This window comes from Diadema antillarum, unplaced genomic scaffold (assembly GCF_040938485.1).
Source record: "Diadema antillarum isolate AM-2024a unplaced genomic scaffold, OU_Dant_1.0 scf00000128, whole genome shotgun sequence".
Taxonomy (NCBI): Eukaryota; Metazoa; Echinodermata; class Echinoidea; order Diadematoida; family Diadematidae; genus Diadema; species Diadema antillarum.
In genome coordinates this window covers 2,999,342-3,015,333 of record NW_027271017.1, presented here as the reverse complement: position 1 = coordinate 3,015,333, position 15,992 = coordinate 2,999,342, and the positions used below count along the sequence as shown (strand labels likewise).

The following is a 15,992-nucleotide window of genomic DNA, read 5'->3' as shown; positions in this document are numbered from 1 at the left end:
CTGCAATACCTGAAATCTGCTCTTAATGCCAATTTTGTTGGTTTTTTTTTTCATTGGAGAGCAAAGTGCCTGCCAAACAAGAAAAAAAGAAAGAAACAGAGATGAATGGTCGACAGAAAATGATTGGCATACTTTTTTTTTTTCTCAAATGAAGGTTAAATATTGGTAGACAAGAATAACGTCAAGCCTTCCCCTAGTGAGGATACATGGGTTGCAGTTTTCATGTTCTAGCAGCTGCGGGTTCAGCCAAAAGTGTAAAGTGACCATGTATTAAATCCCATGTAGAGCAGTTAATTCTACATCTCAGAGGCATAGAGTAATCAATGACAATTGTAGGATTGGATTTTTAGAAACAGAAAAAAACAAAAACACAACATTGATATTGTACTCTGTGAACTGTGGATAGGGATATGAAATTAAATACAGTGTATATTACAAATTTATGGCTAAATGACACTTGCCTTACTGATTTCTTTCCTAAGAAATGTAAAGCGTTTTGCAGAAAACGGGCCTTAAAAGTATCATGCAAAGTATCAAGAGATTTTTCGTCAGTCAATGCTACCCTCTCAGGTCATAGAAGCAAATAGGAATGTTTCTTGATCCTTCATTGCTTTAGGTTTTATTCACAGGAAGGATAATCATTCGGTGGAACATGTGAAAACTTGTTTTTGAAACTCTTTCCATTTCAAGCTGATATATGAACATACTGTATTGGCTGGTAGAATATTGAGGTCAGCCTTGCCATGCACTAGAGTCTCAGTAACAGTACCGTAGCCTTTTGGCAAGGCCTCGTGGCTGAAAAAGAAACTAACTACGAGAGAATGGGTGAATGCGAGACCAAGCCTTTTGAAACCTGACATGAATTTCTTATCTTGAGCCTTGTTTCTCGCCAATTCTGCTACCAAAAAGGGTAGCGGCCAATCACCGACTGCACTGCTCACCATGTCGTCACATCTAATGTACGGTATATGCATGAGTGTGCATGTCGGCGGCTCGCTCATCCATAGCTGCCTGCATTGCCAGCGCAGCATTGACACGTTCTCATTTAATAGCATACCATCTGTGATCTGACTTGTGAATATATGTGTGTATTCGCCTTCATTGGGAGGCATTAGGGAAAAAAACCCAGGTTTCAAAAGGCGTTGTGGTTGCGCCGCTCGTTCTCGCGTTCACCCGTTTCTCGCAGTGCTCGGTGAGCCGAGTTAGTCTCAATTTTCAGCCACGAGGCCTTGTCAAAAGTCTACAGTAACAGTAGATTGTACTTCAATATCAACGTCTGGATATCCCGCAGGTAAAACAGGATGTTTGTATGGCATGAGCATGGACCCCTATAGTATATTTGATAAATTATTCTACTAAAACAGGAATGAAAGGCTAGTTTGTCTGTTCAAAGAAAGAGTGAAATGTTATGCATTAAAGCAAAACAGTAAAAGTCTGATTATAAGTGGAGGAAAATTTGGGAAAATAATGATGAAACTTTGCTTCCTGCTGCAAAACACTGCGGTGAATATGATATAAAATATTTCATTTGAATGTGCCAATTGGTGAGCTGATGATGTCATCAGCTCACAATTTTCAATTTATCATGTGTACAAAATATAAAAAAAAGTGCCCCCAAAAAAGTGTGAAATGAAAAAACTAAGAGATCCTAATACATTGTATTGGGTGAGACCTTATCACTTTGTTTTACTTTGGCTCTCGCAACCATTTCAAATCCGATTTTCATCAAATAACTTCAAATTTCTCCTGGAATTGTATGGTCCCTAATGTTGTATAAGCAGTTTCTAATTATCTAGCAAAAAGTTAAAAACCCGAGTCCCACATCAACCCAAACTACATTTCTGTATGCCATCCTTTTAAACCCAGGTGCAAAGAATTATTGCCTTGCTAAGCTTGGTTGATCCAACAGCATACAATATCAGCAGGATCCGTTAAAAATAAAAGTAACTGCACATCCTCCCCTTCCCTCTAACTGGCATCATTTCTTAGTTGAATAAATGAAGGTAAGGTCGTATGTACTTTTTTCTTTCTTTTCTTGAAGTACAAGGATCATGGCATCAAAAAGCTGTCATATTCACTTGTACTATGGACCGATTTTTTTTGATATATTTGAAGAGTTTTATTCTGGGATCAATTTTAGATATTTGAGATTAAAAGGATCTTACAGTTTTGGTTGAGACCTAATTTCAGGTTTCTATTTTTTTTTTTTTTTTTTGTGAGATAATGAGAAACCTCTTATGAAATATGAAAGAGCATGTAATACTATGAGGAATTAAATGTGTATTTGATTAAAATTGGCTTTGAAATGGCTGAGATATCCCAAAAAGAGCAATTCTAATAAAGTGTGGGAACCACACTTTATTACTATCGCTTTGTTTTACTTTGTTTTTAGATGTTTCAGTCATTCCAAACCCGATTTTCATCAAATTAACTTTGAATTCCTCTTAAAATGGTATGCTCTGTACTGTATCATAAGTGTTTTCTTAGTATCTCGCAAAAAGTTAAAAGCCCAATTCTCATCTCCACCAATACTGTACCATCCCTTTAAACCTGCTCAGAAGCAAAGAAGATAAGATAATACAGGATATTTCATATTGCCACCTCAAGAGTATTCCTTGTTATGCAACAAGTAATTAGGTATCACTTGAAATGTTTCATTTTGCATTGTCTGATGATGGACTTGCATATTATTATTGAAAATTGCACTTCTTTATGCAGTCAAACTCTGCATTGATATGCTGATACAACATTGGTTTAGAAAGGAATCGGCAGAATGATTAAACTTACATGAAACACATAGTATGTTTTTTTTTTCTCTGACATATTAGTAACATTTTGTCTTTTACTTTCTTTGTGTCAAAATCAGAAGAGTTAGATGAACAAGTGAGTATACTTGTATTAAGAGAATTTTTGTAACAGCCCTCTGTGCAGTGATTAATCCGTCACTCTTTGCATATCAGTATATTATTTCATCAGATAACTGAGGACCCGTACGTAGGCAAATACATAAACTGTTTAAATCAAGGGCGTAGGGGAAACTCTATAATGATGGAGTACGCTGATGTAACAAGATTTTCCTTCCATACAGATCAATGTTTTTCTGTACTCTCTGAGATTGGCTGTAAAAACAAAACAATTAAACAAAATTGTTATTATAATTATGTTTGTGCAAATGTGAGTGTCTATCATAGAAAGAATGACTTGGTCCCTACCTTCACTTTATATTAGGGAGTTTCCTTTGTATTGTATCCACTTGTGTGTGAATGTGTGTGTGTGTGTGTGTGTGTGTGTGTGTGTGTGTGTGTGTGTGTGCTACGACTTATCTTTGACATGTATGAAACTTTTAATACTCAACAGCTGTCTTCTTTACAGACGATGTGAAGTCAAAAACAGTCTATATAAATAGGAATTAACGGAGATCAAAAGTGAAGACAAATGCAAAATCTACCTCTCACTGTATCTGGTACATGTGTGCATTTACAAATTCTGCGGGCTTTGTAAAGGTCAAGAGATACAAGGGAAGGGAGACGAACGAAGTTAAATATTGCGTATTGTCGAGTTAATTACACCCACGATTTCCTCTCTCGCGTTCTGGTACTTTACCGTTAATGGCTGGTCGAATTTCCCATTAAAGACTGATTTATTTCTTTACAATTTTGGCCAGGTAGTATATGATTTGCACTCTGCCGTATTTCAAGTGTTGACGAAGGCCACAAACACTGTTCCGTTTCCACTTGAATCGTGTAAGGCGCTTTCGGCAACCTGCATGTTTTGGTTTTTTTTTTTTTTTAGTTAAGTGTTTCGAGTGTTCTTTACAGTACAACAAACCTACTTTTTTTTTTCTTGCGGTAAGCGTCCAATGGAGAATTTTCCTCCTCACAGAACGACCTCCACAGAGTATACATTAGTCTTTAAAGCTCCAGTTTATTATAAATAATGTGTGGCTAGTACGAACACTTAATGAAGTCGTGACCGTCCAGTGTATCTGTTATCTGCCTTGAACACTTCTTCGGCTGAATGTTCTGACTTTTATTCGAGTCGTTTATATACGCAGTTACCTCGTTTTCCCGCCACCTCACAAAATTAAGCCTCTACGAAATTCATCAAACATTACAGAATTCGTGTGGTTCTACTGCAAAGAGTTGTTTAATATAGCTCTTAGTGGAGCGGGGAATGATGTTGACGACCAACCGAAACGGACGGCGGGTCTCCGCTTGGCTTTGGCTAGTGCTGCTACTTCTCTCGACGTCCAGTCTGAGGCAGATTCATTGCCAGAGCAGCGAAGGCGAGTACTTCACTGCGGGTTCATCCCACGAGCAATTCTGCGAGACCATCGAAGCTCCAATGTGCATGGATATTCCCTACAACATGACCTTCCTTCCTAACCTACTGGGCCACGAGTCGCAGGTGGAGGCTATGGTAGCCATTCAGCAGTTCTACCCGCTCGTGAAAATACAGTGTTCAAAACATCTCCAGCTCTTCCTCTGCTCCGTGCACTTTCCTGTCTGCAACGTTCTGGGAGTGATCATCCCGCCGTGCCAGTCCTTCTGTAAACGCGCCCGCCGAGGTTGCAGGTCGATGATGAAGAAATTCGGCTTCAGGTGGCCCGATAGTTTGCGCTGTGATCGGTTTCCCGAAGAGGGACTGTGCTTTGGTCGTTGAACCCTCATCTCTATATGTTCCCCCTCCCCCCCCCCCCTTTTTTTTTGCGATTACCATTTGTATAATGATCTGAGATAATAGGCCCCTACATAGTTTTCCACTCCATGAGTGGTTGCTTGCCAACCATACCCTACTCGTGAAAAAAAAGTGTAGGAAAAAAGTTGCTGATAACACTAATCCTGAAACCCCATCATGAACAAGAGCACCTTTCCTGAATAAGAGCATCTAGCCAGAATTCCATTTTCGTGGCACACCGAATTCCAGCCAGTTGAATTCCTATACCAGGTACCCTGATTTACGCATGGGCACAGAAACAGAGCATACATTATGTACATTGAATATTACAACCACGTAGACCTACTTGTCTTGAGGACGCAAGTGCAGAGAAAACGATGGGATCACAAACTTTTATTTTCACGGAGCGTGCAGTATATTCAAGTGATCAATCAGACCACTGATAGGAGAGAGGAATACACTTCACATAATGATTAATGATCGACGATTGTCACATTGTAAACTTTATGGGCATTAACGCAAATTAAACTAGGCATAGTAATGCAGTGTAAAATGTTTTAAATGCATTTGTATTATTATATGTTTTGTATGGCTGATGAGAAAGGAATGGCTATGTTTAACAAGCTTGAACCACTGGTTCAGTGGCATTACAGTATCGAGGATATACCTAGGGCACCAACCGCCGCAACTAGGGACTCCTACAGTTCGTCGTAATAGCCACTATAGCGTCACACGGTTCCTCCATATCAGCTATTATACATCGACTTCAACCGTTCGTTTATACGCAAGGCTACAGCAGTGTTTTTTTATTGTGCCCTCAGCATGGATCTAGCTCTGTTTGCCCTTATCGAAATGTAACACAAACTTAATTACATTATATGTTGTGAAATCACAGGGCTGAACTTCCCACCAGTCTGAACACATGTTTCGACTAATTTGTTATAGTTAATAATACTTGGTATACATGTAGGCTACGCCTGCAAGTGAAGAGTTTGTTTGCAAAAACCGATAAGTCCATATTTGTCAAATTGAGATATTTGCGATTAAAGGTCAAGAAAAATAGGGAGAATAATAAGAAAAAATTTTCTTCTGTTGACCATAACTTCAAAAATGTACCTTTATATGTAATGACCAATATATCATTTCAAAGGTGTTATTTTGTACTTTATGACAGAGACCGTACTTCAAAATCTTCAAAAATGGACTTATCGGTTTTTTTCAAACAAACTCTTCAAGTCTATGTTTTAGGCAAGACATTGTTTCATGATGCATTTTGAAAAACATTCATTTTGCGAGATAGAGTGGAATGAGAGAGCTTTACGGACGTTTGGTTTGGTTTTTAAGTCATTGAAATTCGTCTAAAATGCCATGTCAGGTCTTTATTTTGTGTGTCCAGTCGTCCATTAAAATGGAAATCACACTCAGTCTGGAAGAAATTTACAACTGTCAAACAAGCTAGTTTGCAGGATATGTGCTTAATTTTCATCATGACCTCTCCGGGTTTTTTTTTTTTCCTCTCATTTGGGTTTACACGGTAAACTGGCACCTCGTCTACAACCACACTGTCCACTGTTCACCTAGTCTAATGCCATCTCGTCTAAACTCGCTTCGTCTACTACCAACTCGTCCACCAACCATTTTGTCTAAATGCCAATTAGTCTAATTGCCATTTCGTCTACTAACCATTTAATCTAATCTCTAATTTGTCTAAGTCACATTTCGTCTAATACCCATTATGTCTATCGACCATTTCGTCTATTAATCATTAGGTCTATGAATGAAATAGTCTACAGCTCATTTTGTCTAATAGCCAATAAAAAAATTGGTCTACATCCACCTTGTCTAATACTCAATTAGTCTAATAACCAGTTAGTCTACTCCCAACTGGTCTACTCCCAACTGGTCTACTCCCAACTGGTCTACTCCCGACTGGTCTACACCCAACTGGTCTACTCCCAACTGGTCTACTCCCAACTGGTCTACTTGTTATATATATATATTTTTTTTTTTGTCTACTCCAAACTCCTTAAGTCTACTTCATCCAGTTTCCTTTCCTACTGAGATAGCTTGAACACTCTTGGTGCCCCCATTTGGTTTAAATTTTTTGTTCTAATTATGACAATTTTATTACTTTTTATAAAAAAGAAATAATGTCACAGTGTGAAAAACTAGCTGTGTTACATTTGTGCTGGATGTGTAATTTATAGTCAGAAGCAATCATGCAGCATTTATATATCCAAACTTCAACACTCCATCCATTCACCTTTGTTTTTATATCGACAGTGAGACGGACTGGACACTAGACAAAGTAGTATATTCATTATAAGCATGACCAGATGGGAATGATCAGTTTGGGTAAATTGCTGAGAGTATACCAGTTGGGAGTAGATCAATATTGGGTATAGACGAGTTGGGAGTAGACCAGATGGGAGTAGATGAGTTGGGAGTAGACGAGTTGGGAGTAGACCAGATGGGAGTAGACCAGTTGGGAGTAGACCAATTGGGTATAGACCAGTTGGGAGTAGACCAGTTGGGAATAGACCAGTTGGGTGTAGACCAGTTGGGTGTAGACCAGATGGGTATAGACCATGTTGAGTACAGACGAACTAAGGGTTGGACGATATGATAACTAGACAAAGTGAATGTAGACGAGATGACTTGTAGACGAGGTGGGAGTAGACAAAGTGGCAGCAGGCGAAATGGATATTAGACAACATGACAAGTAGACATTGTGAGTATGTAGACGACTTGGCTATTAGATCAATTGCTCAGTAGACGAAATGCTCCTTAGACGAGTTGGGTATCAGACAGTACGAAAATGGGCAAAGTGACTATTAGACAATATGTGTACTAGACAAAACAAGTTGTAGACCAAATGGGTATTAGACGAATCGGTAATAGACGATTTGCCTGTAGACCAATTGGAAAATAGACAGAGTGGCTGTAGACGAGGTCACTATAAACCGTTTACACTTCACTCGCTTTCAAAGCGACCTAATGCGCAAGCGTACCCGACGTCACTATAGAATGACATATTGTTCACACAGAGAATGAACTTGCGTTTACCAGGTGACCATATTATTGCCCTTTTATTATTATCATTCGGGAAAGCATAATTGTTCTTATTTTTCTGCATTGAGGGCATTCATTATAAAGATATACACGAGTAGTATGTTATTATTGAGAGATATACGAGGATTGAAAGATCGATTTGTTGTTGTCAGGTGGATGTGCTAACAACTAGCATCATTTATACGGATCACCTAATTATCTCAGTGAGTTTAAAAGCAACAAACTTGTTTTCACAAGAATAAATGATTTTTTTCTCTCTCTCTCCCTCCCGTCCGTTCATGCACAAAGTGGAACTACGTTTATAAATAAGGGCAAGCTCTGTGGTTGTTTCGGGCAACGTTTGTGATGAAGGCATGTACGGAATTTGAATGGTCTAAGTATTAGGACCCATGTCCTATCCACTGACCGAAAACATCCACAGTAAGCCTAATGCATAATTTTGCATTCAGAGCGGACTATTTGTATAAGAAAGAATGATTCTGTTCTTACAGCAACAGCTTGTTGATGGCCCGGTTTACTACACACTCGTAGCATTATTCAACAGTCTTCCTTACAACCTGAAATACTGTTTGCTCGACAACTACTCGAGGTAGCAGCAACTAATATAAACAAACCGGATTCAAAATATTGCAAAGCATTTTAATGTATAATGTTAGATAGCTCCTCACATCAGGACGAAAAAAAATCCATAAAATAGAATGAAAAAAAAAACGGTCTATTGAATATATTATACAACACGTTAGCAACATCAAAGACTGCAGTACATGTACTTGAATACACATACAATCTAGCTTGTTAACCACGACTTTTTCGCTGAAAAACGTTACTTTTGCGGCATTGTGTGGTCCGCTTTACCTGTTTAAATTCATGGATATTATTTTTTTCCTCTACAGGAACGAGTGACAATCAAAATATTCCCACCCACCCTCCATACATGCGCAATGCATATCAATGGTAAGAATGCACCACCGGTACACAGTTGTTGCTGTTTGGGGCTAGCCTCACGCAAGTTTTCTGTCTATTGTCTTCGTTAATATACACTGTCATGACTGTAGAATATTTTGCACTAAATGTCAATGTGCTGGCGAACTAGATACTAATCTATTACGCCATGCCCGAATTGCATTGTATATAATATGCAGACTTCGAACAACATTGGGTTGATGGGATTTATGACTTTCATTGCCTTTTTTTGTTTGTGCACAAAGCGTCTCACTTTTATGAAACTTCTGCAGCCTTGATATACAGCATAACAATAAAGTATAGCGATATTAGATGATTGATTTACTCCATTAAAATCATACGGTAACGTCAATGAGCTTTGAATCAGATTCATTTCCTGTTTGGACACTATTCTACACACCGATGAAGTTATCATTTAATGTTCTATTATTTTAATACTTTTATGGTAGTTATTATTTTTCTTCTCTCGAGAGATTCATACCATTATTTCATACATTTCAGGAGGATGTATTTCATTTTATCCTCAGTTTGTTGGAGATAAAATAAAACAACTTGTCTTCACTTGACTTGATTGGATATATGGCAGGCATCAATAGAGTACGGGTGAATAATGACAAGAGTGTTCTGCAAGGACTCGTGATGATTATGATGTTAACTGAGACGAATGATGATACAGTAACGTATTTTATAATGATGTGACGCATTGTCACCAGAATCTCAGTGATGATAATGATGATAAGAACGAAGGAGTGATGGTAATGACTGTGATTATTAAGATGCTGCTGTTGACGACGATGATGATAATAATTATGATGGCCCGGGGGATGATGGTGATGATAATGATGATAATAATGATGCTAATGATACTAATACTAATCTTCATCATCATATCATACACAATGATAATCATAATAGTAGCAATAATGATAGGATCAAAATGATAATCATGGTTGATAATGATAATTACAGTCATAACCATAGCGATAATCCCTTTTCCCGTGTTTTAAAGAAATAAAATGACATGTTATCATTCTATTATTTTCCTTTGTTTGATTCAAGTCTAAGTCTTGGTAGGTGCATGTCCTATTGGGTTCTTCATGCATGAATCTGCGTTCTGTTTCGCCACTTCTTGAATCAACGCTAGGTACCAACTCGTGATTCCATTTTGTGGTTCGATTCGAGTTTAATCTCAAAAGACAAATCACAAGCAAACGATTTCACATGACATTTTATAACATCATCATTTTGTAAGCGTCATGTACTCAGGAGCAGAGCCGTATTATACAGTATACGGCACCGCTCAGGAGATTTGACACACGCCCTCTATAAAGGGGAAACCCCCGAACTCAGGTTCCCCTCAGAATCCACGAATCAGATTCTCCGCATATAATAGTGCGTACGAAATAATACGGGTCGACCTCTGGGAACTCACGAGGGAGGTCACATCCACATCCCTGACCTCACAGAACTCTAGCAACGCATTGCAAGATCATTGGATGAAAGTTGGTAAGCAGGTTTATTTTCACATTTCTCAAACGCATGAATCACCGAGATGTATGGAATATTTTCCGTTTCCCGTTGCGAACTCGCTTTCGTCTAGACTCTTCCCCCACCCTGCTGTGCTAATAAACTGCGTGGCACTGTCCGTGCCGCAGGCTATTGCACCACGTACAGCAATCTGTGTGTTCTGACTTCTCAACTGCAAACTGCTTTGAGAGACAACGCACATTTATGTCATAGACATTTATAGTTGTTATTGCTTACATTTTTTTTTCAACGAAAGGATGGCTTGATTTTTGTTGACTTTTATTTGCATGCTCTACTGTTAGGAGGGTCCACAATTCCTATGCTTGTAAATAGTGTAGGCCTAAGCCCAGGGCGACTGAAAATGTACTGCTGAGCAAGTGAAATTTGTACCTAACGACACGTTAGTTGTTCGAGAGCAGATGGGAGCCAGAGAGGGCGAGGGCTGGGTCCTAAACTCTAATTGTTATTGACACTTGAATTAACGAACCATACGAAGACCTCTCCTTTCTTTCTTTCTTTCTATCTTTCTTCTTCTTCTTCTTCTTCTTCTTCTTCTTCTTTTCCTCCTTCTTTTTCTTCTTTAGTTGAGCGGGGGGGGGGGGGGGGGGGGGGGGGAGCCAGTTGTAATACAGTGCAAAGAATAAGTTAATAAGAAGTTTTGGACTGGACTAGTAATCAGCAACCGATAAGTGTGATGATAATACTGACAAAATGATGGACAGAGGATGTGATTTTGAATCCAACAAATTGTCATTGCATTCAAGTACAGACTACCTTGAAGTATGGAGAAGTTCTTGGTAAAGAATCCTGGGTCATCCAGCAAGAAAGTGAAGACTGCTTCAGGTGACGCTGACACCAGCGATGGAAAGATTTCAGCCTCTGGCTCTGGTGATGAGTTAGACCATTCCAAATCTGAGGTATGCTTTCCTTCATGAGTCTGTAGACCTGTGTTTACAGTTAAAGGGATGGTCCTAGTATTGGTGGAGATGAGGATTGGGCTTTTACCTTTTTGTGAGATACCAAGAAACCACTTAATGAAATAGTAAAGAGCATGCAATGCTAAGAGGAATTCAAAGTATATTAATGGAAAATTTGTTTTGAAATGCCTGAGACATTAAAAAACAATGTAAAACAAAGTGATCGGAATAAAATGTGGGTCCCACCTTTTATTAGGATCACTCTTTTTTGGATATCTCGGCTATTTCGAAACTAATTTCATCAACAAAATGTCGAATTCCACGTTGAATTACTTGCTTTTTCTTATGTCGGAAGAATTTTCTTATTACATGTATCTCACTAACAAAAATGTCAGAAATGCGAAGTTGAGTCTTAACCAAAACCCTACAATCCCTTTAACTATTGAAAGATGTCCAGTCTGGCTCGTGTAGATGTGAGAAAAACACCATAGGCTGAGGTGGTTGTATTTCATGTTCATGCACAGATCACTGTAAAAAAAATGATTGCTTAAATGGATGGTACAGTTTTGGCTGAGATGGGGCTTACAAAAGGGATGGTACAGTATTGGAGATGAAAATTGGGCGTTAACTTTTTCGCAAGATAGCAAGAAAACACTTATGAAATAGTACAAAGCGTACCACTTTACAAGGAGTTCAAAGTTTATTTGATAAAAATCGGGTTTGGAATGGCTGAAACATCCAAAAACAAAGTAAAACAAAATAATCGGAATAAAATGTGGGTCCCACACTTTATTAAGATTGCTCTGTTTTGGATATCTCGACCATTAATTTAAAAGACAATTTTCATCAAATAAACATTAAATCCCTCTTGAAATTAAATGCTTTTTCATATTTCATAAGAGGTTTCTCAATATCTCACCAAAATGATAAAAACCTGGAAGTTAAGGCTCAACCAAAACTACATGATGCCTTTAAGGTTTTAATTTTTGTGAGGTAATGAGAAACCTCTCTTAAACTAGAGCATACAATGCTAAGAGGAATTCAAAGTTTATTCAAGGAAAATAATGGTTTCAAAATGGCTGAACATGCAAAAAAACAAAGAGGTCCTAACAAATGGTGAGATCCACCTTTTGTGAGGTGGAGGGTGTGTGAAGCAGGTGTCCCCCTCCCATGGTCTGGTGCATCCTGAATAGAATATTTAGCTAACATGTATTCTGATTTTTTTTTTAAAGCCCAAAATGTGAATTTTATGGTTGGTCGGACATCGACGTTTACATTGTATTCTTTAGGGGGATTTGTTTGTCATGTATACATGTTTGTGTGTAAGGTGTGAGAAAAAGCTTGTCAGTGGTGTGAGCATGAAGAGTGCCCCCTTGGGTGTGAATCGCACACCTAATGTGTGAGATTTGGTAGATTGCCTGTGATGTAAAAAAAAAAGGTAGGCCTATCCATTTCTGTTTTGAATCCAAAAATGACAGATGTAAGAAATTTGAAGATGTACAGGTATCAACTCTTGTTTGTGTTAGTATACATGTGACACATGTACAATTGTATGCAAATATAGTACTTATTCACCTTCTTGCTTGTATGGACATGGGAGATAAACTGTTCAGGAACAGTGTAGGCCCAGAGATAAGCATTTGCCACAAATGGAATGCTATGCTGGTTAACCAAAGCATGTCACCAAAAACCATTCTTTCTTTCATTGAAATGGACAGTTTGGTGTTGCCATTTGTCATTTTACCTGCAGGGAAAGGCACCAGGCCCTCAATTTCAACTAAAAGAAGTAAAAGGGGACCTCTTCGCTGGCCCGCCATCAGACAGTTTGGCCCACTGCATCAGCGCAGATGTTCGGATGGGCAAGGGCATAGCGACAATCTTCAAGGACAAATTTGGTGGAGTCAAAGAACTGCTGTCTCAAGGTAAACATTGAAGGCTGTTGCAGGTGTAGTGTTAACCCTTTCTCTGCAATGGACTTTTGATACTGTGTACAACGATATGAAGTTGTCTGTGTCAATTAGCGCGCAAAGCACCTTCATAATTAAAGACAAATTGGTGGCTATTGACGCTGGGCCCTAGCCTCACCATTTTTGTTTTCTTTAAACTTAGCCCTGTTTTGTTATGTTTTATTTTATTTTTCTCATTGGCTTTTGAGAAAGTGAGTTAATCCCCACTGATAGTCCTATGTGCAATTACGTGAGTTTTTTGTTTTCATGGCTTTTTGCTGTATAGTTTGAACATTAAAAAAAAGAGGAGAAAAAATAGAATTACAGAAAGCAACCTGAATTACAGTACTTCAGAATAAAGTGTTACCATAGGACCATGCAATACTGATTATCTTCCTTGGTATGATAGATAGACTGCTAGTTTTTGTTTTGTGATTTCCATTTTACAGGAGTGAAGCCAGGTGGAGTAGCTGTACTAAAGAGGGGATCTCGTTACATCTACTACATGGTGGGTAATGAACGTAGAAGCTGACTGTACACTTGTGTATGGTGCATAAAGACAAGAACGGAAGAGAAAAGAGACATACGTACTTATATTATACATATGTGACTGAGCATCACAAAACGAACAAAAAGTTGCATAAACTGATTTTGTGTGAGGACTGAAAAAATGTGAAATGGGTCAACCTAGCCGATCTGACTTTTTCATATTTTCTGAAAGAGCAAGTCTTCTACATTATGCTAAAATTTGGGATAATAAAACGGGACGAAAGTGTGTTTTTTAGCAGTTTATTTTGAAAATTTTTGGTAGAATAGTGTAATAAGTGGTGTCTTTAGGAGTCCCCTTTTCATTTCTTAAAAAACCTTATACACACTCTTCGCTTTCAACTCTAATAACTTTTTAAGGGATGATGCTACTGCTTTTGAAAGTTTGCAGTAATTGTGGACAGAATGTGTTTATAAGGCATGCTCAATTTCAGTTTAATCTGGTAATCCCTTCATTGTTGTTACTCCGTTTTTGTTTTTTTTTGTTTTTTTATGTCCCATTCGCTGCACAGCCAGCACGGCTAGGTAAAGATTAAGCGCTTACATAGACACTGTACTTCAGAGCCTCTTTTCTCAGTTCATACTTTTCCTGAGAGTGTGCTTTCTTTCCAATATTTAGATAGGTTAGGAGAGTCCATTTGATTTCAGTTACACATGATTTTAAAGCTTGAAGTCTGCTCCCTGTTTGTTTTGTGATGCAGGGTCACATATGTTGATAGTGTGAGCATTTTACTTATCATTGTTTAACTGCTGTATGCCTTGGTAGTTTGCAGTTTCCTAAAAGATTGTTCAGTGATTGCTCTAAATCAAGGCATGATTATTGTTCCCTTCTATCCTCTCAGTTTTGTAACCAGTTAGAATATCTGATTTATTACAGAATGTAGTCACATGACGCAGGTTCTGTACAATTTTGATTTAATGTTATGGTTTACTTAAATAGTTATGGTAGTCTGTTCATTATACTTCAAATGGTGATGTAGGTTGGCAGATTGTAGAATTTCAGATCTTCAGAAAATTCTTTGGCTTCACAAATGCCTTCAATAGTTTGTTGTTCGATGAGTTTATTCTTCAGAATTTTGGTATTCTATCAGTGATGATGATGAATGTTATGATATGTGTGTGTTCCCAAATTGTTGCAGGTAACCAAAGAAAAATACTGGCAGAAGCCAACATATGACACGGTTCGCAAGAGCCTGCAAGCAACCATGGAGCACTGTCGGCAGCATGGTGTGAGGGCGCTCTCCATGCCGCGCATTGCCTGCGGACTAGATGGCCTGAAGTGGGACCGAGTGAGGCAGATCATTTGTGAGATATTCACAGACTCAGACGTCTCTGTGACCATTTTTACCCTATGATGCAACACTCCATCGCGCAAAGCTGATACAGGGGAAACTCGGTATAACGAACACTGCTATAACGAGATATCGGTTATAACGAGGAAATTTTCTCGGTCCCAAATTTCCTTCTACACAAGTCTATGTAAAATGCTACTCTTATAGCGAGATCGGCTATAACGAAATAACTGCTATAACGAGATAAATTTTGTGACTTCCAAACAAAGAAAAACACAGTAAATCAAACCTGCTATAGCGAGGTAAAGCAAAATGCCTTCGGTAAAGCTTTATTCGCCTGTGCTATCATCTTCCGAGATTGTAAAGCTTGATGCGCCAAAAACTGTCTTGTACACACACTGCATTTTGTACGTGTGAAGTATGTGTGTGCACGCACACTGATACATGCAGAAAATGTGGTGGGACGGTATACATGACATCATCATGACGTTCAGCAGGTGTGAGGCAATCGGATGCTGTGATTGGCTTTCTACTTAGGGAATTCCCCGTCTTCACACACATGCAGTCATAATGTACATACAGAATGTGTCACATACACATACAGCATTGCGCAGACCATATTCAAGCTTTCCACACAACACACACCCATACGATAACCACATACCAATCCACAGACGATCTTGATACAATCGCAAGCTATATAAATTTACAAATTCAAACATCTACAATTAATAAGAAACACATTCTTGATATTGGATTTCCTTGGCGAAAAACATCTTCTTACCCATAAAGGTGAGTATCCCTCACACACAATATCAAGTTATCAGTATTGATTGAAATATGATGGGTAGTCCCACATGTGCAAATTAATGTCTTTATTTTATGCCTTCTTTTATGCCTACTGATATAACGAGATATCGGCTATAACGAGGAAAATGACTCGGTCCCGACCATCTCGTTATATCGAGTTTCCACTGTAGTGTACAACCAGTAGATAGTGGATTGTGAACAAAGAAGTCAAGTGACCACCTAGCAATGGGTCAAGTATCATT

The 15,992-nt window shown here is 38.5% G+C and overlaps 2 protein-coding genes across 2 annotated transcripts; both read left to right on the top strand.

The window, feature by feature from the left end:
• Window positions 1–4,176: 4,176 nt before the first annotated feature.
• LOC139720482 (frizzled-2-like) lies at window positions 4,177–4,662 on the top strand. The gene has a single exon (XM_071631836.1). It carries the CDS (start codon window positions 4,177–4,179, stop codon window positions 4,660–4,662), a length of 486 nt encoding a protein of 161 aa, XP_071487937.1.
• A 6,382-nt stretch (window positions 4,663–11,044) lies between these two features.
• LOC139720410 (ADP-ribose glycohydrolase OARD1-like) lies at window positions 11,045–15,003 on the top strand. The gene is made up of 4 exons (XM_071631771.1): window positions 11,045–11,156; window positions 12,907–13,078; window positions 13,552–13,610; window positions 14,788–15,003. Exons 2-4 carry the CDS (start codon window positions 13,012–13,014, stop codon window positions 15,001–15,003), a joined length of 342 nt encoding a protein of 113 aa, XP_071487872.1. The 5' UTR covers window positions 11,045–11,156; window positions 12,907–13,011.
• The last annotated feature ends 989 nt before the right edge of the window (window positions 15,004–15,992 follow it).

What these genes read in the sequence shown, in the direction of transcription:
- LOC139720482 (XM_071631836.1), top strand. Translation starts at nt 4,177, where the DNA reads ATGTTGACGACCAACCGAAACGGACGGCGGGTCTCCGCTTGGCTTTGG.
- LOC139720410 (XM_071631771.1), top strand. Translation starts at nt 13,012, where the DNA reads ATGGGCAAGGGCATAGCGACAATCTTCAAGGACAAATTTGGTGGAGTC. An exon ending in CAAAGAACTGCTGTCTCAAG is followed by an intron (nt 13,079 to 13,551) that starts GTAAACATTGAA and finishes TCCATTTTACAG; the next exon opens with GAGTGAAGCCAGGTGGAGTA. An exon ending in CTCGTTACATCTACTACATG is followed by an intron (nt 13,611 to 14,787) that starts GTGGGTAATGAA and finishes AAATTGTTGCAG; the next exon opens with GTAACCAAAGAAAAATACTG.